The sequence below is a fragment of the Calonectris borealis genome, chromosome 5 (assembly GCF_964195595.1).
Source record: "Calonectris borealis chromosome 5, bCalBor7.hap1.2, whole genome shotgun sequence".
NCBI lineage: Eukaryota > Metazoa > Chordata > Aves > Procellariiformes > Procellariidae > Calonectris > Calonectris borealis.
In genome coordinates this window covers 36,345,302-36,371,126 of record NC_134316.1, presented here as the reverse complement: position 1 = coordinate 36,371,126, position 25,825 = coordinate 36,345,302, and the positions used below count along the sequence as shown (strand labels likewise).

The following is a 25,825-nucleotide window of genomic DNA, read 5'->3' as shown; positions in this document are numbered from 1 at the left end:
GTGGCGCGGCGCGGCCCAGCATGCAGTGCGGCGCCGTTTGAATGGCGCAGGCTCCGGGCGCTGGGCCCCGGCGGTAGGTCTGCGTGGCTCCTCCTGCCCCCTCGGCGTGGCCCGGCCCGGTACCATGAGCAGCGGGTGAGTGAGGGGAGGGTGAAGGCTGCCTGGGCCGCGGCCGAGAACCTGGCGCTCGGGGCCGGCCGCGGGCGGGGTCCCTAGTGGCCTTGGCCCGGGGTGCGTCTCCGGCCGCTGAGAAACCGGGGGCGGCCGGGATCTTCGGCGAGGCCTTCCCCCTCCCCGCCGGTTCTGGGAGTGCGGGGCGGGCGGTGCCGTCCGGGCCGCGCTCTGCCTCGCTGGGGCCAGGTGCGGCTCCGGGGCGCCCCGCCCGGCGTGTGGGCCGGGGCCGGGCGCTGGGAGGCGGGGGCTGCGGGCGGGCTGCCGCCGCCGGTGGGGGAGCGGGGCTGCCTCCTTCCGCTCCCCGCGCGGTGGGGACGCGCGGCGGCCCCCGCCAAGCCTCCCCCGCCCGGCGCCCCTGCCTGCGCCGCCCGGCACCGCGGAGGCCTCGGCCGCGCCGGTGCGGGGACACCCCCACGCCCGCCGGCCGGCCTGCGGCGCGGCTGTCCTCGGTACTTGCCGTCTCCAGCGAGCGAGTTCTGGCAGTTTTGTCTTTTTCTGAAATGGTGGCACCAGCCACAACTCAAAGCAAGCGTGTGCAATGCAAGGAGGGTAGGAAAGGTTTCAGTGCTCCCGAAAGGGAGGATAACGAGCTGGGTGTGAGGCCTGCTGAGGGATTTTATTCCCTGGGTGTGACAGATTCCAGGGGGGGGAAATCTTCATATGCTTGAAGATCAGATCCTGTATTAATTACTTGGTTAAAAGGCCTTCAGATTTTTTTTTCCACTGTTGTGCTGGAGTAGTTTGGCATGTTGTTGAATGTAGGTCTGAAATAAATTCTGGATAGTGACATCTGTAAAGAAGAGAGATTGGGAGGTAGCCTTAGAAACTTTTTGTTGCTGTTTGTGTAACATGCTGTGCTTTGGAGCAGGGTTAAGTCAGTTTGCTTAAAAATAGCTTTCTTCCATCTCTTCTTGGAACATGAATTTTGCTCTTCCCACTCCCCTGTTTTTTTGCTCCTTCTATTCTCTGGCTGTAATCAGGAAAGGAAAAAAAGGAGAGTTACCCATGTTTAGTAGAATTAAAGCATAACAGAAGGCAGGTTAGTGCCTCTTTAGCCTTGCTGATGGGCAAGAACAAATTGTTCTAGTCAAAAGCTGTAACTTTAATTTCTTATTATCAGTGCATATGGTTTTGATTAAAATGTCTGTAATGCTATTTCATTGAACTCAAGTTACCATTGGTTTGAATTGCTAAACTTTATTATAATATCTTAGAAGTAATAATATTAATGTATTTTATATGTATATGTTTAAAAAATCATATATGTGAGTATACTGAAACATGCATATTATTACAGTAGTGTGTATATACTTGTGCTCTCTCTCTCACCCAGTTTTGAAACTTCTCTTTTCGATATATTTCCACTGGAATAATTTAAATTAGCTTTTTTAAAAATTTTAAGTTTTGTATGTTGGTTTCCAGGGTAAGGAGCCTAAGTATGAATTAAGAAGGCTTTTTAAATACTATAGACTGACAACATTCAATAATAGAAGCGTATTTAAGGATAACATAAAAGAAGTCGTGTGATCCCAAGCTATGTGAAATGTAGTCACAGGCTATCTTCAGCCAGGTGGGGATGAGGTGGGTACCCATGCCTCCACTAAGTTTGGAGCTTGAGGCGTTTTCCAATATGTCTTTCTCTGGGTTTGAATCTAAAATTCTTGTTGCAGGTTTTTGAAGCTCTTTGGGTTGAGCAATGAGTAGAAAAAAAATTACTGTATTTAATTTTATGAGTAGTTTCTTAAAGCTTGTTTAAAATATTAATGTGGGAGCTTCAGTGTATTGGAACTTTATTTCCTACATAACAACTCCCAGATAACTTTAATAATAGAACTTTTCCAACGTTATTATTCCTGGCGTGTTCATAAGTGAAAATCAACAGGTAAAAGCATCTTTTCTTTAGTGAAGGACGACTTTGGAATGGACTAAAACGCTGACAAGTAATATTATTTTATGGCAGCTGTAAATGGTGTGTGTGTGTATATATCTCTCTCTCTCTCTGTATATCTGTAAATGGTACCTCCAGATGCAGAAAACTGGGTACTTGTTTATTTGACTTTTTAGAAAATATTTTTTTCCAGATTGTGAATAAGGTTTAGCTATTAGACTCCTGGGCTAGCTCCACAAGGAGAGCTAATTCACGCCTGGATTCATCCTCAGTAAACTTAACCAAACTCTGACTTGTGGTCACTTTCAGAGGTTCATTATGACTGCTTGTGCCAGTGGGCCACATACAAATTCTATGTGTAAGAGTAGTAGGAAAATGAGCTTAAATTGTAGGAATAAGCTAACTTACTTGAACTAACTATTTGAGTAATAGTATTTGTCTTTACTGCAAATTTAATGTAATCCCTGTAATTTTTGTGCATACATGAAACTTTAAACTGGAACAAATGGCCGACAGGTATAGCACATTAAAAATTTGTGTCTTGCTGGCATGTAAGACATAGAGTTGCAGAAAAATTTTACATTAACATACTCCTTAAAATCTTGAACTCCACTTGTTTTTTTTAAGATAATTCAGTATTTAATACTTGGTGAACTGTCAGGGCATAAATTTCTAAAAAAGGAGTTTTAAAAAAAAACTATTTCATATTCAAGGGATGTGGAAGCCATCTGAAACTGAGACAGATGGATTCTGTAACATTTGTCAGAGTTAAAATGAAAGGAAATTATGCCAAGCTTACAGAATCACTTCTATATCATGAGATAGTGCTAATTTATTTTTGTAGATATATTACCCTTTTGGAAGTAAATTTGGAATAACCATTCTTGGAAGTTTCTCATGAGCATTTTAGATCTGTTAATAATAGTGAAATTAGTTGACCATTACTGGTTCCCTGATGTATACCTATTTTGAATGCTTTCAAAGCATGAACTCCCCTCCTTGGGGAGTAATAATTAATTAGCTCTTTCATCTGAGTCTCATATTGTCATCCTTGAACTTGCACTCGATTTAATATGGAGTGGGGGAGAATCACAAGAACATCTGTGATGGCAAGTGTACGTGGAATGCTACAGGAAAAATAGCTGTTAAGAATTTGGGCAGAGAGTAAGACAGGAAGAATGTTTTAAAGGGTATTTATGACTTAAGAAATCTAGCTGGTTTACCTTTGCTTTGCTGTCATGCAAAGTACTCCAGTCTGTGTTCAGTAAGAAATTAATGTTATGTTAATACATGACTAGATTACATAACATGCGAAGAAAAGTTTGTCCCTCTCTGGGGGCCGTGCCCAGAACATAGGACGCTGGGAGGGAGTGGCAGAGTTTGTTAATACTTGCCTTTGACAGATAGGCACTTGAAAGCCTTTTAGTGCTGACTTTCTTTGCTTGATTCTGGTGTGACTTGAAGAGTTGTATTGGGAGAGATCAGAGTTAGAAAATAGCAGTAGAGCCATCAAGAAAACTTTGCACAGGTACTGTCTATTGGCTGTGGGGACAAATGAGCTGACTTACCAGGATATACGACTGCTGTTACTCTAGTCCTTCTGTTTCCTGAAAATTGAGGAGAGTAAAAGGGGGAGGAAGGAGGGTTGGCACCTGCTATGAGAAGTCACCCATGGGACAGGAGAAACTGGTGGAATGTGAGCCTAACATCTTAATGAAACTGCATCTCTGTTGAGATTTGATGTCTACTTTGTTATAGTTGTAAAACAGTTTAGGCTTGTATGATGAAGAGCTAAGGCAGAGCTGAAGGGACTTGCATTCTATCCTTAGTTTATTTTTTAAATTTTGTAATGCAAAGGAGTTGCATTGGCCTTAATGAAATGGTATAACAGATTGTTCTGAACAAACTAGCTGTACTTATCACAAGGGAATAGTCAAAAATTCAAGCAGTTAAGCATTAAGTTGTTTGATCTTCTATAAATTAGATACTAATGCCAGTTTTAAAATCCTCCATATGTATCCCAAAATAACAGTGGGTGGTAGTGTCTAATTAGCTATGCCTAGATGATAGCTGATAGCAGATAGGAAATGAAAGTTGTAAAGTGCCTTTCATCCTCTAGCATTAGTCTTTTTAATTGCTGGCCAGCTAGCATTTTATCATGCGTTACTAAGCCTTTGGAAGCAGGTTTCTTGAGATGCGGACTAAGATTATTGTAGGAGTATTAGGTTTGGACGTACCAGATTCTTCTGCTTGTGTTCTGCTCTGTGTCTGTGCTACCTGCATTGTGTTTCTGTATTTAATCACTTTCAGTGAATTTCTTTTTTATGAATTTTCACAGTCTACCTTGGAACCCATGTCAACATTTGGGTCGACAACATCCTGTGGCAAATTCAGCTTGATTATAATTTGCACAAAGAGCCACCCCCTCTTGTTAGTTTTGAGCCTGCCTTCAGCTAGTGTCTTTTGCCCTTTCATTGTTATATTGGGCAAGACAGTGAACAATCTCTATGCAACTTCTCCAAGCCATTCATTTTGTAGGCCTTTGTCTTATTTCCCCTCTCTGCTGTAAGTAGCCTCTTTTCCAGACTGAAAAGGCCTGATCTATTCAGTTATTGATTGTATGGAAGGTATACCGTACTTTTTTTAAACTTGGCTTTGTCTGAGCTCTTTTTTACTTTACTCAGAAGTCTTCTGAGTTTTTTGGTTTGGTTTTTTTTGGGTTTTTGTTTTGGTTTTGGTTTTTTTTTGAAGGGAAGAGTACTAAAACTGCGCTCAGTATTTGAAATACAGGCACAAATTAGTTCTATACACTGTTACAACAGTGTTCTGTTTATTTTTCTAACTATTTATTGATCCATATGGAGCACTGAGCAATCCAAATGGTCTAAAGTAAACTGTCATATATCCAGATCTTGTTGTGGGTGGCAATTATTAGCTCTGAGCCTGTGATTCTGTAAGGGAATCCAAAATTTCCTCACGCCTGCAGGTACAAGCTTTGCTTTGCATTTATCTATAATCATTGCTTCTGCTTATTGTATATGACAGTCCTTCTCTAATTCTTCAGTTAGCCCTCATCTTCAGTGCCTGGTATAACTTTGTATTGTCAACAGTCTTTGTCATTTAACTACTCATCTTCTATGTGAGGTAATTTATTAATATATTGAACAGCATAAGCCAATGAAGATTTTCTGCGGGATTCCTGTTCCTTCAGTGTGGGAACTGCTTAGACAGTTTATCGCTGTTTCTTAGCTATTTCTCCATGCAAAAACTTTCCCTCTTATCACTTGGTTGCTTAGTTTCCTTAAGAGATTTAAGTGAGGGACTTCTGGAAGCTTTTTGGAATCTCGGGTAGACTCTATCATTTAGCTGTCCTTTATCCGTGTTATACTACTTCATACTCTCAAAGAATTCCATTAATTTTGCAGTGCAGGACTTGCCTTCACAACAGCCAGGTTGAATCTTTCCCAATATATTATTCGTTTGTGTCCACTAATCCTATTCTTGATTACATTGTTTACTAATTTGCACAACAGAGGTGTCAGTCTGGATCTTCCTTGAGGCCATCTTTAGACACTGACTGTACTTTCCACATGTGATTTCTTTAGGTGCCTCATCAGCTCTAAGGGAGAGGTTCTGCACCTCGGTTAACAACACAGCTATTTCATTACTGCTTCTGCATCATGAGGGACCCTCACAAAATAGGTTAAACTGTGGAAACCTCTTTAAACTGTAGGACAGTGAACACAGACATAGGATTTTACTTCAGTTTTACTTCACTTCATCAGATATTCCTTTATATCTGATCATTTGTTGGCCTTTTGGGTTTCTGTTCTCAATCTTTAAAGAAAGAATTGATAGTTTTGTTGTCTCCTCCTGTTTCGACTGGGAGGCTAGGGGGCATTATGTTCTTAGATCAAATTTGTCAAAGTGTGTAATTCGCTTCACTTTTCTCTTGGACATGTTCAACTTTTTGTAGGGAACTTCTTTCCCTCTAGGATAACCTCTCTCTAGTTCAGATATCTCCAGTTCTGGTATTTTGAGATGTTATCTTGGGCTCTTTAGAGCCCAATATTAAATACTAATGTGCTAATTGAGTTTCCTTGGTAAGACATTTCTTTCTAGCTGTTTGATATTTTACACTTCTATTAAGTAAAAAGCGTTCTAGTTTAACACTGCTGTCATATGTTGGAGATCAGATTCTCGCTAACTGCTTAGCATGAAAGAAGAGAGTAGTTTGAGGTCATTTATTAAACAAGCAAGGAGAGGTCACTGTTCTGCATGAAGAGTTGTAAGCTGTCAGTGTGTCACAGGAGTAGTCATAAAAATGATTCTTCAGGAACAGAGATTATGGATTTTTTAGCATCTGATGGGATGATTCTATGGGGTTTAGTTCTGGTGGTTGCAGGTTGGCCTGTCTACTGGAGTTTATTGCTTTTCCCTCAGCAACATTCTCAAACAGGGGATGAAAAAAAATCAAGGGTTTTTTCCAAGTCCTCCTAGCTTTCTGCCTTCATCGTTAGCCTGAATATAAGGCTGGATTTGTTTGGATTTTAGGGTTGTTGCATTGGGGTTTTCTTGAAAAGTTCAGTTGTTTGCCTTGTGTTCCAAGTTCAAATTTTAATATACAGCCCATTTTGAGTCCAAATAGTGGTTTCAACCACTCTGATAAGCAGAGGTGAAGTTGTTTGTTGTTCTTGTGGTTTCTTCTAAACTTTAGGGGAAAAAATATTTTTTAACTTTTTATTTATAAGCTGGAAGGCTTGGAAGCATGGAGAGCTCACAGGGTGACAACTATTCTGTCACCATCTCATAGTATGCAGGGAAAGAGTCAAGTTAATGAACCAGTCTTAAGCCAGCCTTGTATCTGGAAAAGTGCGGACCACCAACTGTTAAAGGTCATGCCCTAAATAATGCTGCCGTTTGCTGAAGTTGTTGGTCTGAGGGCTCCATGTTCCCATCTTGCAGGATAAGGGTTTCTGTCAGTAAATCTTCCTTTTCTTGAGAGATCTCAGATGAGATTCTTCAGTACTGATCCTGTTCTAAAGAAAACTGAAGCATTTGAAAAATTTTTTTTTGCGTCCACTGTATCCTACAATATGGAATTTAATATGCATTATGTGGAGAATACACCTTCTACTTTGTTTTGAGCATGCCACCTGTTTGTTTTATTTGATGGCCTTTAGCTACCGCATTGAAGGATTTTCTGTGGCTAATAAGCTGTTTCCCATCTGGCATTTTCAGTGCTCAGTGTCTTAGTGTTTTAAATACTGAAGTTCTTAATGTGGGATAAACCTGCTACATAGAGCAAAAGGGGTAGACTGTTGGTACTAAAGGTGGAGGGGAGAGACTGGGGCACTCATGTTGGGACCAGAGTTTTGCCATTTAGGGGAAAAACAATAAAATTAGAGCAAATGGTTGGTTTTTAAAAGTCAGGTAGGATGTCTTACTAAAAAATTTTAAGAATAGTGCTCCATAATGATGTGGTTTGTGTATCCAGTCTCAAGCAGTGGATTTTCTGAATCATTAGACAAAATGCAAAACCGTATGTACAACTGTCTCAGTCCTGGTTTTAATTCTTGTAGAAATATTTACGTACTTCAAGACAAAGTACTTCAGACATTGTCTTACTGGTTAACTGTGGAATAAAGTTTGGGGTTTTTTTTAATATAAAAATACATGCTGAGAAAAATGGGTGGGGGGCGGATTTGCCAATAAATTAAGGGGAGATCTTTCACTTCCATTTTTTTTACCTTCACTATTTTGATGAAGTTTGCCTTCTTCCTGAAGAACAGGGATTATTTTTATTTAGCTGCCTTTCCTCACTTGGAAACAGCTGTTCGACCAATTACTTTTCTCTCGGTGGCAGATGAAATTCATAGTGTGATGTGGAGGAAAGAGTCTCCTAAATTGCTTTATTCTTGTCTGTATGGCACCCGTCAGTGCAGGTGTACTAAGCTGGTCTGAAAACGAGATCTCTGCCTCTGTTTCTTTGGGGGGAGCTTGTTCTTGTTCCCTTTTTTTTAGAAAACTAAATGGGGAATTTTGAAGTGCTCATCAGCATGTTACTAATGTTAAGGCCTCCAGCTAATATTTGCTAAAGGATGATGTCTTGGATTATTTACATGATGGAACATCTTGTGAATAGTTGAGCTGTTTTAACTGGTTTTGCCAGCTGCATTTGAAGAAAGTTGAATGAATGCTTTAGAAAATATAACTAAATATCCTCCCTTGAAAACAGGGATTTGAGAGATTATGGCATCTGAAGCCCACAATGTTAGAAAACAGAAAGTATTGCATATTGAAGATCATCCCATTGATCTCCCCAGAAAAAGAATCTCTTCTTCCACTAAAAAGATCATGAAGGAGGTGAGTTGCTTGGGTTTTTTTTTTTCATGTTCTCTGATGAAACTGAAGTAAACATTCAAACAAGTTCATAGTTCTGAGCAGTCTAAAACTAGAAGCACAGCACTATTGGGCATTTCGTGTTTAGATATGCAATAGAACTTTAGCTTGAACAGCAATTATAATGCATAGTTTTCATAATATAATAGGCACAGGCAGTGACTACACAGATACATGCATCGTATCATCCATGTGAGCAGTAGGTACCGATATGGTTTTGCTCATGCCTACTTTTCTGCAGTCTAGCCAAGAACTGTTTCAGTAGAGGAATGTGTACTTCCACTGGAATCTTGCTAGTGAGAAACATTTTCTCACAACCTCTTACCTGTGTTACTGGAAGAATAAATAAGGCAGTGGAGTACAGAGGAAGTACTAGGGAGGTAAACTTACTGTAAGACCACTTCAAACAGTGGTGAAGATGCCAATATCCTCTATGTCTGTTTGTTTAGTGAAATTATGTATTAAAACCCATGTGGGTTTGACTCGGTGTTACCAAAAAAAGATCATAGCGTTGTTTTGCTGATGTGCACAACATAAATCTTAACAGTAGTATAAATTTTCAAGTTGAAATGCCTGCAGTATATGAGCATAGTACCTGTTTATATGAAAGTACATATTTCTAATTTGAGCATCTTAGTGCTTTTTTATTTTTAATAATTTTTTCACTAATGAAAAAAAAATAGACCAGAATGCCACAATTCATTTTCATTACATGAAGCTTTAAAACATTGAAGATTACTGTATTAAAAAAAAAAAGTCTTTAGAAATTCATCTTCAAATTGTGTTACTTAATTTTCAAAGGTTTTGCTAATCTGTGTGGCACAACCTTGAATGAATCTTGTGATTCCTCTGGGATATCACCATTCTATGCAGCCTAATTGGTGTCAGGGTGCTAATCTGTTTCTTACGAATGAATTCAGGATAATCAAGCTGGTGTTGTCTACAGCAGTCTTGATTTTTTTGTTATTGTGCTTTGGTGGGGAGATGTTCTGCTGCCGTCCTTCCCAATGCTAGCATCTGCTGTATTATGGACCTTTAAATATATGTGTGAGACAAGTAATGCAATTTTGTGATCAGATTCCAGTAGGCTTTTTATATTAGTCACAGTTTTTAGTTTGCTAGTAACTAAAGAATCTGTCTCTGATGTCATAATCCCATCTCTTGCCAAAGATACTCCAAGCCTGTAGCTGACTGTGGTGCTCCAAGGACAGCTGTGGCAGAGCTAGTCCATCTATAGGTTACTGTGAAATACTTGAAGACTATAGGAAGGTTAACGTAGCTGTGCTTTAGTTGCAGAATAGCAAGAGTGGGTGGAAGGGAGGGAATCTGTGATGAACTTAGGCCATGATAAAGCAGGACTTCTTTTTGACAAACCGTGGGAGTGTTTGAGCCTTTTTACTAGTAAAGCTTTTTTATTCTCTATTCCCTTTCTCCCAGGGTAAGAAATCTCCAAAACAGCTGGCTTCATACACAAACAGGTAAGAGGGCTGTGCTGTGTAGAGTCTTAAGTTTCAAGTGAGAGGGAGGCAGGGAGGAGGAAGCAGTTTAAATCTATTACAACAACCCAGCAGACACAAATGGAAGATAGGACTTAATTTTACTGACAATACTTGGTTCTTGTGTCCACTTCCATACTAATGAGTCTGCATTTAAAAAAGCAGGAGAAAAATATTAGTGGTAGCTCTTACTTCTGATAACCCAAATGTCATGAAAGTATATCTTGGGGATAAAATGTTTTAAGTAACCTGCAAGTTGACTGCTGAATTCATAATGATACGTTTTAACTTAATAACACAAAGTATTGCTTAAGTTTAGAGCAACCTTCACTAAAATACTGCTTTATTATTGCAGAATAACAGTTGGAAAAACAGTGACCAGTCCCCTCTCTCTTTTCAAAGTAGTATATTGTAAAAGAAAAGTTAATTGTTATACTCCAAAGCCTTGTTACAGAAAGAAACAGTTCCCTAAATCTAGGGGCTGTGACATGGCAAATAAAGAAAATGAACTGGCTTGTGCGGGGAATCTGCCAGCAAAACTGCACAACGACAGTCGTACACACTTGCTGAATTCTAGTGACTCTGGCTCATCTCAAACAGAAGGCCCCTCATCCAAATATAGTGGATTTTTTTCAGAGGTAAGTGGAGTTTATTTTAAACTAAAGTTTCTTTAAAAGTATTCCTGGTAGTTTCTTTCTGTGGTTAGCTGTGAAAGTTTTCAAAGAGATTAATTTTCTTAACATATAGATTGGCTCAGGTCTTGTGATTTACAGCTTTATCTGTCAGTTTACAGTGATACCGTTGCCGACAGTAGTAGTCCTGCCAGTTTTCCCCGTGTTTTGTGTTAGCACAGAAGCTCAGATCTGCCAGGCTAGTCTGGGTTAAAATTGTACCAGCACCAAAGGAAAACATAGTTTTGACCTGGTTAGGTTTCGTGATCTGGCATGGCGCACGGCAACATACATGTTTATGGAAGTGTGAAAGTGTTAGTGTATGGATGTGAATAAGCTGATGAGGTAGGATAGGACCATTTTCAATAGCAGTATCAGTTTAGTGTGTATGAAACTAACTTAAGTGTTCGTATAAGACTGTATTTCCTGTTAAGATTGCTTGATGAAACCCAGTAAACGCTTGCAGGGCTTCTGAAACTGCCTAAAAGGTCAGCTATTTAAATGAAACAGATTTTGTGACAGTGAAGGCCATTTAAATCCCTTAATATTGAAGTTTCCATTTCTGTCACCATAGATGTTTGTTACCCATTGAGGCTTGCAGGTGTTTAAAATAAGGCATGGCAGGGAAGATAAGATCAAAGATTTTCACCATGCTGTCTCTTCATGGTACTGTAAGTGTGGGCTGCCATGAAGAGAGAGGCCTGAGAGTCCAGTGGGCTGGAGATACAAGTCTGTGGCACTCTTGCACTCCATTGAATTTGATGGTTTCAAGGGAGGAGCAGCAGAATAGCTAGAATAAAGAGATTGCGGAAAGAAAGGTAAAAGAAATGAAGACTGGGGAAGATTCATCCTCTGAGAAACTAAAGACCAGATTACTGGCCACAGATGACCGTTTAACTGGTTTGAGAAATGCGGGTGGCTCTGCAGTGTTCATTCCAATCCAAGATTTTGATAAAATACCTAAACTTCGTTCTGAGAACAAGCTTTTTCAGAAATCAACTTTTTCTGTCAAAGTTCAGAATAATACTTGTAATTACTTGTGTCTAAATTGTTTAAGTTCTCAAAATTAGTAAGCATCTAAGTAAAAAGTTCCCAAAGTTGGTGAGAATTATAGGTTGATGAATGAATGCTCTATTTAATTATTAGATATCTCTCTTTAGGTGTGTACAGACCTTATTCTTGTAGCTTTTGGGTAAAGTAGTCTTAATCTATTTGTGCCCCCTTCTAAGGGAATTTTGTGGGTTTTTAAGACCATTGTTAGGTAAATTTCTAAAACAAACTCATCAGCATAAAGGTAGAAAAATATATTTTCATATATTAAATTACTATATTAGAGCCGCTTATTGTGTTGTTGCTGGCTACTTAACTTGTGGTAAACTTCTTTTATATTTTCAAAAATATGCAGGTTTCTCAGGACCATGAAACTATGGCTCAAGTTCTTTTCAGCAGGAATCTGAGGCTGAACGTAGCTTTAACCTTTTGGCGAAGGAGAAGTATAAGTGAACTGGTAGCCTACTTAATGAGGTAAACTGAGTGTCTCTTCTTTTATATTCTTAAAGTGGTAGCAATCCCAAATATGCTACAGTATTTTTAGGGGTTCCTTAAATGCTGTAACTTTGTTATACTTATGCTTCCACTATGATTTAAAGAATATACTTCAACCTATGCTCTACTAGTAACATTTCTGCTTTTATTCTTAATATTTCTAGGATACAGGATCTTGGAGTAGTAGTAGACTGCCTTCCTGTGCTTACAAACAGGTACAGACAAAAAGAAGTGGGGGATAAGAATCTGCTGTGACCATGCTGAAGTTTAAGCACTTCTGAAACATTTTGTTTTTTAAGTTTACAGGAAGAAAAACCATATATTTCAGTTGGCTGCTGTGTAGATCTTTTGCCTTTAGTGAAATCATTGCTTAAAAGCAAATATGAAGAGTAAGTATCAGTTTTGGATGTTTTCAAAGCACTGTTTCTTCCTGCCTATGCAGTGCCCTAGAAATTAATGGTGTTTAGTCCTCTGACTCTTGTTCCCTCTGCCCCTTATCCCAACCCTGCCTTTCTCAGGCAACACCTACCTGAAGGGGATCTTTCCTGTGAACCTTTCTCCTTTAACAAACCAGTGGTGCAAAAACTCTTTTCTGCAAGGTTAAGCACCAGGGGGAAACTGGCTTTGCCCTTATGCAGATTTATTTATCCTAAACAGTAAAACAGAATAGCACCGAGGTTTTAGTATGCTTTATAACATGAAATCAAGGTAAAGTTTTCAGGCAAAATACCTGAAGAATTTCTACTTTTTCAACAAAAGCTTCAGTTTACCACTTTGAAATTGAAAACATAGGCAAGTATTTAAACTTGCCAATTTGTCTAGATTTTTTTCTTCCAGAATAGAAAACTTTGTGTTGCTTTCTAAGTTGCTTACCAATTTGTCTTGATACTTCAGCTGACCTGTAGGTATTGGAGGTGGGGGGAAAAAAAGCATAATATGTAAAATATGTTGTTACAGATATGTGATAGTTGGTTTAAACTGGCTTCAGGCTGTCATTAAGAGATGGTGGTCAGAACTATCTGCACATACAGAAAAGGCAGAGGATGGGTGAGTATAGTATTGGGAAATACTTAAATGTGTTTCTGTAGCTTATTCCATCTCGAAATCTGTTTTAACTTTGATCAGTAGGAGCACACCTTATCTAAGCGAGAAAAAAATATAATTTGAAAGTAAAAGCTTAGAAGTACTTAAAAGAATTTGTTCTGTTCTTAAGACACAGGTGGTGTTTGTCATGGCTTTGGTTTAAGTTTCCAATCCTTAGATTTTTTTTTTACTGGAGTTTTAATACGTGTAGAACATATCAGTCATATCAGGGGTTATATAAATGCTGTAGAAGTTGGATCAAAATTTTTCTGATATTGTGGCGATATCTTTCATAGACTATGACAAGTCTATATGCAGTAATAATCATGTGTTTCAGTCAAAAAGTCTGTTGAAATGTAGTATGCATATGTTATAAAGTGGTGTTCATTCTTTTTCAGAAATATTCATATTTTAAAACAACAATTAAGTGGATTATGGGAACAGGAGAATCATCTTACTCTGGTTCCAGGATATACTGGTAATATAGCTAAGGTAATCCAGTTTCAGTTGTGTTTAGTAATGAACATAGCTGTATCACTTGCAGTATTCATCTCATTTGATGTTATTTACACTAAACTATTGGCAGATAGAAACACCTTTCCTTTATTTTCCACTAATGCTTAAGTATATTGCTCAATTTTTACAGAAGTTTGGAGTGTATTCCATATGCTAATAGTAGTGTGGTTTAGAATTATAACAATGAATTTTTTTATCCTTTTTTCTTTCTTTACAGAGAAAGCATCTCCTTAATAATAAAATAGCTAATAGTAATAAGCCTTAAAATTGATGTAAAAAAGGGCCCAGATGAGTAGGTACACTGTGAAAGGATAGATGTTTTCTCTGAAATGTGCTGTACGCATTGTTGTAAGTGTAATGCAGCATGGAGAATCTTAACCCAGCAATGTTAGCATTTCTACATCAGGTGACTGGGGCAGGTGACAACATACTAAATTCTAAAGCTTACTGCTGACCTAATGCTTAGAAAATGATGAGTTTGTGGAGAGCAGAAGAGTATCTCCATCTGAAGTGAATCCCTGTTTCCTTCTTGGTACATTGTGGTATCGGTAATATAATGAGGGTGTCTGGTAAATGCATAATTTGCTGCTCATGATATAACATCTATATTAACATGGCTTTCTGAGGTTGGGCACCAAGAGTTACACTGGGTAAGAAACCTCTCCACGTGGTGGAACCTGATGAAGGTAGACAGTGAGAAAGGACTTAAAGCAGACACTTGGTTATGTGCAGGATTTGAATGAACTTGAAAAGAAGGTGGAGATTGCATGCTTTACTTATAGATTCCACAAAGCTCCTTCAGATATGATTCTATGGCTACAGAATTTGCCACTTTGATGTATCAAACAAATAAGTTACTACTTGTTCTTCTGGGACTGCTGTGCACCTCTAACTTCAATTTTGATGTCTCTACAAGGATAATTACAAACTTCTTGCAGAGTTTCAATCAGCAGGGATGTAGAAGAACTGAGTTCTAACTCCCAACTGGTAGAGCAATGGGAGCTTGTAATATAGACTACCTAGTTCTGCTGGTAGATCAACATAGCAGTTATAGCCAGTGTCAGTTTGTTTCTCCAGGATTCAGGTTCCCTTTCTGTTCATTTGCCTACTTCTTAATGTGTATCAGGATAGATTGTGACCAAAGCCACCTGAACAAGTCAGGAGCAAAAGGAGTAGTACAAGAATGTTGGAGGGATGGAGTGAAGGCATATCATCTTAATAAACATGTTTCAAATACATGATTTCATGATGATGATTTTCTTTCCTGTGCATGCAGGGAGCAGAGGAAAAACAGACTAAATTGATGGCTTTGGAAACTAATCCCATTGTTCTTGCAGGCTTTTTAGTACATCAAGAAATGCCATTGAAAGCATTAATTGAAAGTAATCTTGAAATTGAAGACAACTTGTTCTGAAATTTGGCCTAAATATAATTATTCTTGTATTATCGTCCTGATTGGTTACCCTGCCACAGACACACAGTCGATGTTATAGCTATAAGTAATGTGACAAACTCTCCTTTTTTTTTCTTCTAGGATGTAAATGCTTATTTATTACAGCTACACTGACATGATTGGGAAACTATGTGTGCTTTTGTGGTGAAACAATCCCCTAAAGTATCCCTGAAATATGTACTATTTCTGAAAGCCTTTTGTGAAATACTGGCAGAAGAGAACTGAACTGTCAAGCTGTTTAATGAAACCACTAACAAAATCCTAACAATCTACTTCACATTGAAGTGGAAAAATGTCTAGTAGGAGCAACTTTTACTTCAGTGAGGTGAAAGTGCACTATGAAAACTGTATGCCTTTGCTGCATTTGGGATTCACTCAGTTACTAAGTATTCATTTAAATGCTACTGTATTTTACTACAACATCGCATAAAAGAAGATGAATTACACTGTCATGAAGACAAGACAGCAGAACCAGTTATAAGGAACCAACAAAAGCAATCAGCATTAAGAGCTTTTAAATGTTTCTTTCACAAGAGAACTCCAAAATGCACAACTATCTTCCAATTACATTAAAAAAAAACTTTGGAATATTCAATTACTTCTATGTTTTAATCAAATTATTAAAGACAGTTTTTGTTTGCACTATTGAGAAACTATACAGCAAAGATGCCTTAATTACTAGTGTTTCAAAAAGCCAATGTGTTAAGATGCAAATAGCTATTATGTTCAGATTGTGATGAAAAACCACAAAAATCAGGGTTTCACATTGTGTAGTTAATGAAACATTGCACATATACAAAAATTCATGTATGAAAAATATTATAAACACCTGAAGTTAAGCTTGGATAAACAGTTACTGCAAATGTCAGCAGAATGGTGAATTTGTCTAACAAATGTTTTTATATTGTAAGTGGATTTCTAACACAGTAATCTTGTTCTGTATCATTTAAACTACATGCAAATAAGTAAATATATTAAATGTATCTACTGTTTTTTTTCTTTTCAAGTTCATAAAAACAATTTCTAGAATAATCTCTTCCACAGTACTTTTTATCATAGATATTTATGTCTATTGTTTGAAATGTTTACAGCCAGATGAGGCCATGTTACTCAAATCGCACCCTTTTTATACTACCTCCTTTAAGAAACTGACAAAGAGCTGTTGCAAAATTAATCGAGTTCTAGCCTGATCAATGATGGCAAATTCATACCAACAATAGCATTGAAAATACAGCTATAAACTCTTTTACTATCCTGTTGCTATCCTGTACTATTTTAATTTAAAAGCTATAGCTTAATAGCTCTGAGGGAGTTTCGATTTTAGGCTTGCTATTGCCTTTTTTTATTTTGTGATTAGGAAGCATGCTTTTCCAATTAAAAGCTTATGAAGTGCCAGCTGTTCACTTAAAACATAAATATACATGCACAGCATGTATCACCAAATAGTCTACTTCCTTAAAAAACTAAGTACTTACAAGGGTTGTTTTCATACCTAGCATTAAGCATGTGCACTTTTATTGATGTGCAGGAGAAAAGTCTTTTGATAGCCTCAAGTGGTTTTTGCTTTGCAGATGAAATAAATGAATTTTAAACTCTTCTAGTGGTCAGCAGCTTTAGCCCTCCTGTTGCTTCATTTTGTATTTAATTTACATATCATTATTGCTGACTTCTGAAGGCCAACTAGAAATCTGTCATCAGAACTTGGTGCTTTTGGTTATTTGAATATTCTTTAAACCACCAAAGGTTTTGTGCTTCCCAGGGCAGTCAGCTACAGGGAAGAGTTTCTGGGACATCCCAAAAGTGAAAACTCTGTGGGACAATCTCAAGATATGCACATAGGCAAATTCTTTTTGCTAGAATTGTTATGTACCATTAGAGATATTTCACACTCAAAAGAGTCTGAGATAGAACTTACTACTTTTCAAATGTTCTTACTGTCAATTAAAAATTTAAAGGAACTACAGTATGATGACGTTCTTTTATTACCTTTCTGTTCTGTTGAGCACTTAAATGTAAAAAGTAACATAAAGACTAGCTTCATAATTTGGGTAACAATTGCTGAAACTCTTAGATTATTCCTCAAGGAGAATATTGTAAAGGTGATGGAAATTCAGATCTTATTTTCTCCTGTTTTTTTTAATAGACAAAATGAAGTAACTCATGGCCATTTATTTCTGATAACACAAGAAGTAATCATTGTAACTGATCAAAGTGAAATACTCTAATATTCAAAAATCCAGCTTGACTGTACATGTAAATACATGGGCTTATAATGAATTCTGCATGTGGCCATGGATCTACCAAATTGTAACTGTGGATGGTGCTTTTTTTTCTAGTGGCGAGGTAAGATTGATTTGAGAACCGTTATTGAGAAATATCTAATAAAATAATGCATTATTTTTAACTGCCAAAAGTTGTATTTTGACAGCATCAATAATACAGTATTAAACATTAAGTCATTAGTTTCTGTGCCTTATTTTATACGATTTTTTTTACTGTTTTCAGGCAGCTGCTAGACTGTAAGAACAGGATTCTGGTCTCTCCATTATGAAATGATTTTTCTGTCTGATCTTAAACTCATTTAATTTATGCTGACATTCAGGCTCAGCTTGTTGTATGCTCTTTCGTTCTCAAATGGCTAGGAATCAGTTTTGCTGTAATAGAATGTATATGTATGATATCTGTTCAAAGGTGACATGAGTAAAATGTCTTAATAGCTGTGTAACTCCATGAAATCCATGTAGTTGTCTCAGTGAATCTTAAGAATTAAGTTTATGAACAATCGTGCATAAATGCTAATCTTTGTGATACTTTCTGAAAATGCTGTTTCTGGGATGTGTCAAAAGATCTAGGCAGAATTAATCCTTATCCTGTATGTTTTTGTGATGCAGAAGCATGTATGTACTTGAGGATGAATGATGCCTCCGCAAAGCTGTTCTTCGTGTTATACCACTTGATATGAAATTAATGTCTTTGAAAAACAGTATGTCTTCTGCCTCAATGTTCCCTGAGAGTACTTGAGGCTGTTTTGCTGAAAGGGTTTTTATTTGAAGCGTGAACTAGGAGTTACCCATCCCCTAAACTGAAATTAAAGAAGCTTTCTGGCAAACTGCCTTTCTGCAGAGCTAAAAAAACCCCAATATTCTGTTAATGTAAGAATCAAAGTTTAGGTTTCTTAGTAAAGAGTACTCTGCAGTGGAACACCCTTGTATCACAGAGGTACTGCAGTTCCAGGCTACTTAATAGTGCTTACAAATTGTTACTGGTATTAAAAAAAAATTAGCATCAGCCCTCCAGGAGCTTATCTTCTGCAGTGAGAGATAATTAAAATGATCTTTCCCTTTCTGTAGGCTCCCTTATTGTTATCAGAGGCTGCAGTTTTAACACTTGGGGTGCAGGAGGGATGGGAGAATAGGAAAGGGCAAAAAAAGTACTCATGCCCTATGTTGAGTGACATCAACCCCACTGCATTATTCCATACGTATCTTAAAGCAGGCTGTATCTTCATTTTCTGGTATCTGAAGTAGGCAAGTTTGGAGTTACAGGTCTTTATGCATTTTGCATTGAAGAGAGAAAAGTTTTGAAGACGGATGCTACAGTGCTGATTTGTGGTGTGGTGTTTTGTGTTTTTTTTAATTGAAAAGGTGGACGTTTTTGGTGTGTAGAAACTTGAAAGTATCTTGTGCAAAGCTTACATTTTGAAACTAGCAAGTAGTTGCATTTGCCAGTTCATCTTGCCAATTATTCCAGTTTTACAGAAGACTGAATGTCTGTCTTAGTGTGGAGATTTGCAGCTGTATTTTGTGCCTGGTTTTCTGGTACAAAGGGAAACAGGTGGTTCATAGTTAACTATTTCAGAACACAAAACCATGCAAATTGTGCTACTGGTGTGAAGTTATTCCAACTTCTGTACAATGCAAATTCTTTAGCTTATGAATGCAGTTGGTTCTTGTGTGAGGAACTTTATATTGAACTGATGCTGCATTAGAGGAGGAAAAAAAATGAAGCCATTTTTAATAGCCTTGGTAAAAGCCAGACCACAGTAGTTTAATTTTTGTCTTCAGTCTACCTTCCTACACACAGTAATCGTAGGCTACAGATAAAGATTCACTGAGAGAATAGATTGAGCATGCTTGTGGTGTTAGTACTTCTATTATACTTCATTAAACAATTTATTTCTATTCCATATTAGTTAAATGGCTTGTTTGCTGTCTTAGAATGAGACTAAATGCAAGTATTTATTTATTTTCTTCCCCTTCCCCCTACCCTGCATTCATTCTTCAGCACTTAATGATATTTCTTCCTCTTCTAGTTTAAATATACTGGGAGTATCTTTTGTTAGAAGCGGGGAGGGGAAGATGAAAATTCTATATAAAACACAGGGCTAGCTATTTAACACTATTCATTTTGAAGTGATTGTGAAAATTTAAGACTTTTCACACAAATTTTATTAATACCTATTAATTGAAGTGGACACTCATGGTTGCAAGTTTGAGTTTGAACTTGGTTGAAAAAAATAAAGTGTTTTCACTCTAAATAACAATAGGCGCAGTATTTTAATTTTTTTTGGTCATTGAGTACTATGCTGGACTCTGATACTAACCTGCTGTATGGGAGGCAGGAGGTGTAGCACTATCTCTTAGTGGGATAAAAGAGAAATAATCACACAGACTTCAACTGTTGCAGTCCTAGAATATTTTTGTTTCCATACTGACTAGAGCTTTGTAGTGTATCTCTTCATGTAGATTGCAGCTGCTGATCATATTGCTATAAAATGAGATCTGCTACTTTCAGGTTGATTGTGGTATGTAGTTGTTTCTGATTCATACAGATCACTGCTTCAATTCAGTCATTACTTGGACCACTGCAGTGTGGCTGAACAACTAACTATTGGGGTCTCAAACACCTGTACTTTGCTGTAATAAAATACAAGGATGCCATGTTCACATTTTCCCACCCCATCCCCCCACCCACTCCCCTTATTCCTTAATTTCACTGCATAAAGCCATATGAATTCCCTTTGGGAAGTGTAGCTGCCAAAACACATGTGATAAAAATGCTTTTACAGATACGCTTGTGACTTCCTTTGATACACTTCTGTGAATCATAATGTTCTGTGAATTTGGGAAGGAGGCTGTTTTCTATATGCATAGGCTTGAAAGAAACAACTAGTGGATTTTCTACATGCATAGGCTTGAAAGAAACAGAACGAGTAGATTTTACTAGTGGATTTTTTTTCTAGGTGAGCACTATGTGTATTGTGAAACAACTAAAACAAATCTAAATATCAAGATAATGTTACATTCCAGGACTGCCTGCTGTTGTGGGTGTAAGTGTTGGCATACATACACACCCTAGCATCATTCTTTAAAGTGACCTGCAGACAGTTTCAAATAGCTCTTGTAATTTAGGTTGATGGCTATTTTTCAACTTGTGTTTAATCTACTGAGCTTCACTTTCAAAAACTCTGAATTATGTTTGGATCTTGCAGTTGCCACTCTCACTCTTGTTTCAGGTACTCCATGGATTGAAAGACTTACTCAGATAGTACAATAGGTATTCCAGCTTCAGAAAAACAGCCTGTCTTTGTGTTTTGTGACCACAGGCTTTCATTACACCTCTCTTTTGCATGAGACAAACTTGTTTTCTGCAAGAGTTAAATCATTTTGAGACACTCTTTCAGAGGAGGATTGCCACATCCACAAAGCCTGTGGCATGGTTGGTTCTAAATGGAGGAGAAGTTGCACAAATAGTGAGCTGTTAAGAGGACGCATATTTCATTACTGTCAAGTTGTCTTATCGCATGTGAATCAGCTGTGCTATTATCTACTTAGTCCAGATAAAAGTGGCGTGATGGATTATTGCGGAGTTGACGTCTTAACAACTCTTGGCTGTAAGAAACCAAAAATGCTATTTCCATGCTGACGAAACTGCTACAATGAATGCAGAAAGGAATTACGTGTTGTGTGCTTGGTTTGGAGAGCAGAAATCTTTTCTTTCTATGTCTGCTAATAGTACTTTGTCTTGAAGCTAAAAGGCGTAGACATTTATGTGTGTTGAAAATAACATTAAGTTTCTGACTGAAAAGGAGAAAAATCCTTGCTGCATTAGTTCATTTCTGGATGACTGTGTCACCCCATGTTCCAGCTGCAGAAAAAAGTAAATAAAATTATATAATTAGCTGTCATTGTATGAGTAGTGTAAAACGTTATTTTCAACATTGTAAGGTTCTAGCTATTAGTAGTGAAGTAGTAAAACAAAGCAGGACTAAAGAATAACTGGCAGGTTCTGTTCTCTGCCTTGTGTTCTGGTAAGTCTAAAAGCTCGACTTTTTTAATCAACCAAAATGAGTGGTGATCAACAGAAGCGTTAATTCTGGAGTAATTCTATGCCAATAGCCAGCTTTAGCGTAAGAATAAGCTGGGTAGCTGGTTGTGAAGTGAACCTTGCCCACCAGAGCTAACTGTCTTCTGAAATAAATTTTCTTAGAAAGAACCTTTTGGTACTTTAGGTAAAAGTTTGGATTTGCCTTTTTTTTTTTTTTTGGAAGATGGTATAGTTAGGATGCTTTCTGCTAGACAGAGAGAATTCTGAGGATTAAGATTTCAAGATCTCCTGCTATTTGGATGATGAGGTAGTGCTGCAAGGGATCCCTCTAAAAATACTTACTGCCCTCTGAATGGTGGCATCAGTAATCATTACGGGGGTTGAGGGCTTGAACACAGGCACACTCTCATCAGGACTGTGGCTGATGTGGGCCTCCCTAGTTGTCTGTTGGTGCAGGGAGTTGACTAGTATAAAACTAAAACTAGGGAAGGGGGAGCGTTTGTTTTAGATATGGTACAAAAATTCCCACCACCTGAGAAGGGTGCCTGTGATAATTGAAGATTCAGGTGTGATGATGCAGGAAGTCTTTCCAGTGCTGTGTGCCTAATTCCACAACAGTGAGGCACTTTGCAAAGGAAGGTTGGACACTTGGTGCTTGCAGAGCAGTCACGTTTCCTCCCAGTTGCTGCTTTTCCATCCCTGTGACGTGTTGAAGCACATCTGCTTGGCTGAGCTCCCAGCTCCACATCAACCTTGTCACTTAGCCAAGTGAGAATAAAATGCCTTCGTATTTGGCACACCTGGTTTCCCAAGTGATGTCTTGTATCTCAGGTCTTCCAGCTTCTCACTACAAAAAAAATCATTAGCTTAGTGTCATTGAACTGTGAAAACTTAGAGGCTTATACCTCTGATGAATAACACATGGCAACTGTGGATGCTACCACTTTGTTTATCCCTTACGTTAACGCTAGAGAAGCAGAACTATGCATGTTAATGCAGTGGCTATTTCAGATACCAGGTTTAAGATGAAGCTGTTGTATTAGATGTGTTTGTGTGTATGTATATAAATTGGTTTTAAACATAAATATTCTACCAAGTATTAATTAAAAGTGCTCACAGTTCTGAACATTTAGAAATGGCGGGCTAGCGACTAGTTAGGGAGAAATCATGCTGCTTAGAGGTGGGTGGTTTGTTGGTTTTGGGGGGTTTTTTCCTTCTTCACCCATCTGGCCTCCCCTTCTGAGTACAGGTCTTTAAATTTGTTCGTGTCTCTTTGAATTCTCATTTTTGCAATCTTATGCCTTTTAGGGTGGTTTTCTGACCCCACCGAAAATGGCCAGGGAGTTGGGCAGAGTGAGGGCATGTTTACTGGCCTCGTTCATAGGATGCTGTGCAAGCACATGTATGCACTCATTGCTGTGCAGAAGCACCATTTTTACAGTTCCTTCTGCACTCCAGTGCACTTATGCTTCTATTAGTGGCATGTCCCTTAACATCTGTAAAGGGATTCTTTCCATCTTGTAACTCTTGATTCAAAAAGCAGTATTGGTGGCTTCCCAGCTGAACAGAGAAGTTTGCTACTAAAGCTAAAAACAAAGCAAAAAAAAAAAAGAAAAAAAAAGGACACCACCCCACCCCCCCAAAAAAAAACCCAAACCAAAAAAAACCACCCCAAACCCCACCCAAACCGGAAAAGTAGAATTTGCTTGTCTCCAGCATAAAGTCGTGCTGTGGCAAGATGACAACAAATGCTGCCCCCCATTTTTCACTAAAAAAGGTACATAAGAATGCCTCCCTGAATGAGGACTCTCTGATGTTATGGATTCTCAGGATTAGTGCATTGTGTTTTGGCACTGCACTTTCTAGATTGTCTGAATATTTGGTGCATGACCTCAGCCACCTTATTCTGAAGGGCTGTAAATAGGAGAACGCCCTTGGAGCTGTCTTCACAACTGGCAGCTTGCTAACATCAGCCTTTACCTTGGGGACCAGTGAGGCGTATTTCAGCATTTCTGTATGCAGGCTTTGGCGTACGTACTTCTCATATGTGCTTCCTCAACGCAGCCTCACTTGAGTCTGGTTTGGATGAAACAGTTCTCATACCAAGAATTCTGCTTACGTGAAAGGAACTGCAAGGCTGTCTCTCTTCCTCCATAAACTTGCCAAATCTATACCCTGATTGTAATAGACTTCTGTATTGAGAAATGTATTTATCCACAGTTCATGGTATCCTCATTAACTCTTTTTTCTGACAAAATGGATTGGTCTGTTGTTCCTTTGTAGTATTTGATTAGCGTTAACTTTATGCTATTTTTCATACCTTATAGAGCAAGTTCTATCCGTTAGCTCTGAGGTATATCTCCAAGATACTGCTGCCCACGTTTCCTGGTGTTCAGCATAACTGTCAGATTTTTCAGGCATTTGTTTGAAATTGTCTTTTGGCCAGGAAACATATTCAGAACTTGAACTGATTTTAATGGTCTGAAATAGTATCTTCACGAGTGTTTAGGAGCATTGCGCTTCTTGATGAAAGTATCATTTGCGGTGGCTTTGCAGCACTATAATTGAACTTTACCATCTCAACAATGAGTGACTTGAGTGAGAGGAAGAACTAATTTGAGTCAGATGGCTCCAGCAAGCCCTACCTTTTGCTCCCACATGCAGTGGTGAGATAAAAGGAATATAAGCAGTAATTACTGCTTTAGGGAGTATTTCAACCACAGCTATTGTCTCATATATATCGCTTTTTCTCCCCATGGCACCACCAGCAGTTAGTCATGCAGAGCTGTGGCACGTGTGGAGCGGCTGCAGCGCTGCTCCCTGGTCTGCTGCTCCATGTGAGCTCCAGCCATGGCATCACCTCTGCTAAGAAAGTAGGAGACCCTTTTGCTGAACCCTCAGTGGGATTCTTTGCTAGCAGAACTTCCCTTAGATGTTCCAAACTTATATCTAAAGTTGTGTCCATGATTCAGTTATAAAAGTACCTGTTTTTCTTTCCTGTATGTGTCTCTTCTACGTCAAGATGCCACCGTGTGCTTTGTATGCTAGGAGAATCTTCTTATTTTAAATGCACAGGCTCAGACTTTTTAATCTCGCCATGTTTTGTCTGCCGCAGAGACTGTCCAGCCAGATAATCGGCTGTGTGAAAGCCCGCAGTGGGACTTGCTGGTGGTCCACCTGAGCTCGAGCTCTCTGTGGCCTTGCTGAAGAATGCTTCTATTCCAGATACCTACACTGCAGCCATTAAAAGGTCCAGTTGCTTTTTCATCGAGCATCATGCTATTTCATGGAGAAAGGAATATCATGTATAATAAGATTATCAGTTTCAGAGATTAGCAGGTTGGTGGTTTTTATTTAGTTTGTTGTGTGGTTTGGTTTATTGGTTTGGTTTTCCTCCCATCCCCCCTTCTTTCCTAAACAGGTATTACCTGGGCCCTCAGTTTGTTGATGTACATTTTTGTTAAGAGTTTATGCACTTTATTTCTTCCCTTGCCCCTCCGACTCTTGCATGAATATGAAGTAGCCCTGGCAGTTATTTGATTTTGCTTTCCCTTTCCAATACTTCTTATTTTGACATGTCAATATCTAAAAGCACATCTTTACCCTTGCAAAAAGTAATTCTAAACTAGACACTAGACACAGAGAGACCAGTGAACACCACTTTTAAGATGCTTTGCTGAATTCTTTAGGCTTGCAGGAGACAGTGAAAGCTTATAAATTAAATCCTGCAATAATTTTTCTGTGGATTATTGTTGTTGTATTTGCCTAAAATAAAAGTTCTAAAAGCAAAATACAAAATTAAATTCAGGACTTCTGGTATCTGTGGCAAAACTACTGCTTCCAGTGGGCCCTGGATTTCACCAGACATTATACAGAGCTTCCCAGGGGAGCCTGCTGTCAAATACATTTACAAATAATGAAAGCAAGTAGCTAGAGGGGGAGAAGAGGCATTTGAAGATGACTTATGCTACTATTTTTTCCAAAAACTTAACAAACTGTTATATGAGAAGTATAAAAAAAAAATATAAAAATGACTCATTCTTACATAGCTCAAAAAATTGAGGGAAAAAACTGTAGGTATACAAACCCATGAATTATATGGCAAGTACAAGACTTGATGTTGCTATTGGAAAGATTTTATGTGATAAAGCTTGTATTATGAATCTAAAAACTACGTAATTTAACCCTACAGTGGTGATCTGAGAAATGGCAAATCCTGCTTCAGGTTGAACTATTAAAGTAAAAAAACAAAAAAGTATGAATATAATGT

At 38.3% G+C, this 25,825-nt stretch overlaps 1 protein-coding gene across 4 annotated transcripts; it reads left to right on the top strand.

Moving 5' to 3' along the window:
• On the top strand, window positions 1-25,327 carry KATNBL1 (katanin regulatory subunit B1 like 1). Of its 4 annotated transcripts, none has more exons than XM_075151804.1 (10): window positions 1-135; window positions 8,301-8,428; window positions 9,902-9,942; window positions 10,316-10,598; window positions 12,037-12,155; window positions 12,341-12,391; window positions 12,476-12,565; window positions 13,134-13,223; window positions 13,658-13,751; window positions 15,310-17,186. In XM_075151804.1, exons 2-10 carry the CDS (start codon window positions 8,315-8,317, stop codon window positions 15,340-15,342), a joined length of 915 nt encoding a protein of 304 aa, XP_075007905.1. In that variant the 5' UTR covers window positions 1-135; window positions 8,301-8,314; the 3' UTR covers window positions 15,343-17,186. The 4 variants fall into 4 exon arrangements, with proteins under 4 accessions (XP_075007905.1, XP_075007904.1, XP_075007901.1 ...); XM_075151803.1 differs by lacking the exon at window positions 15,310-17,186 and adding an exon at window positions 24,671-25,327 and having other exon boundaries at window positions 35-135; XM_075151800.1 differs by lacking the exon at window positions 15,310-17,186 and adding an exon at window positions 14,402-15,297 and having other exon boundaries at window positions 35-135.
• Window positions 25,328-25,825: the final 498 nt, after the last annotated feature.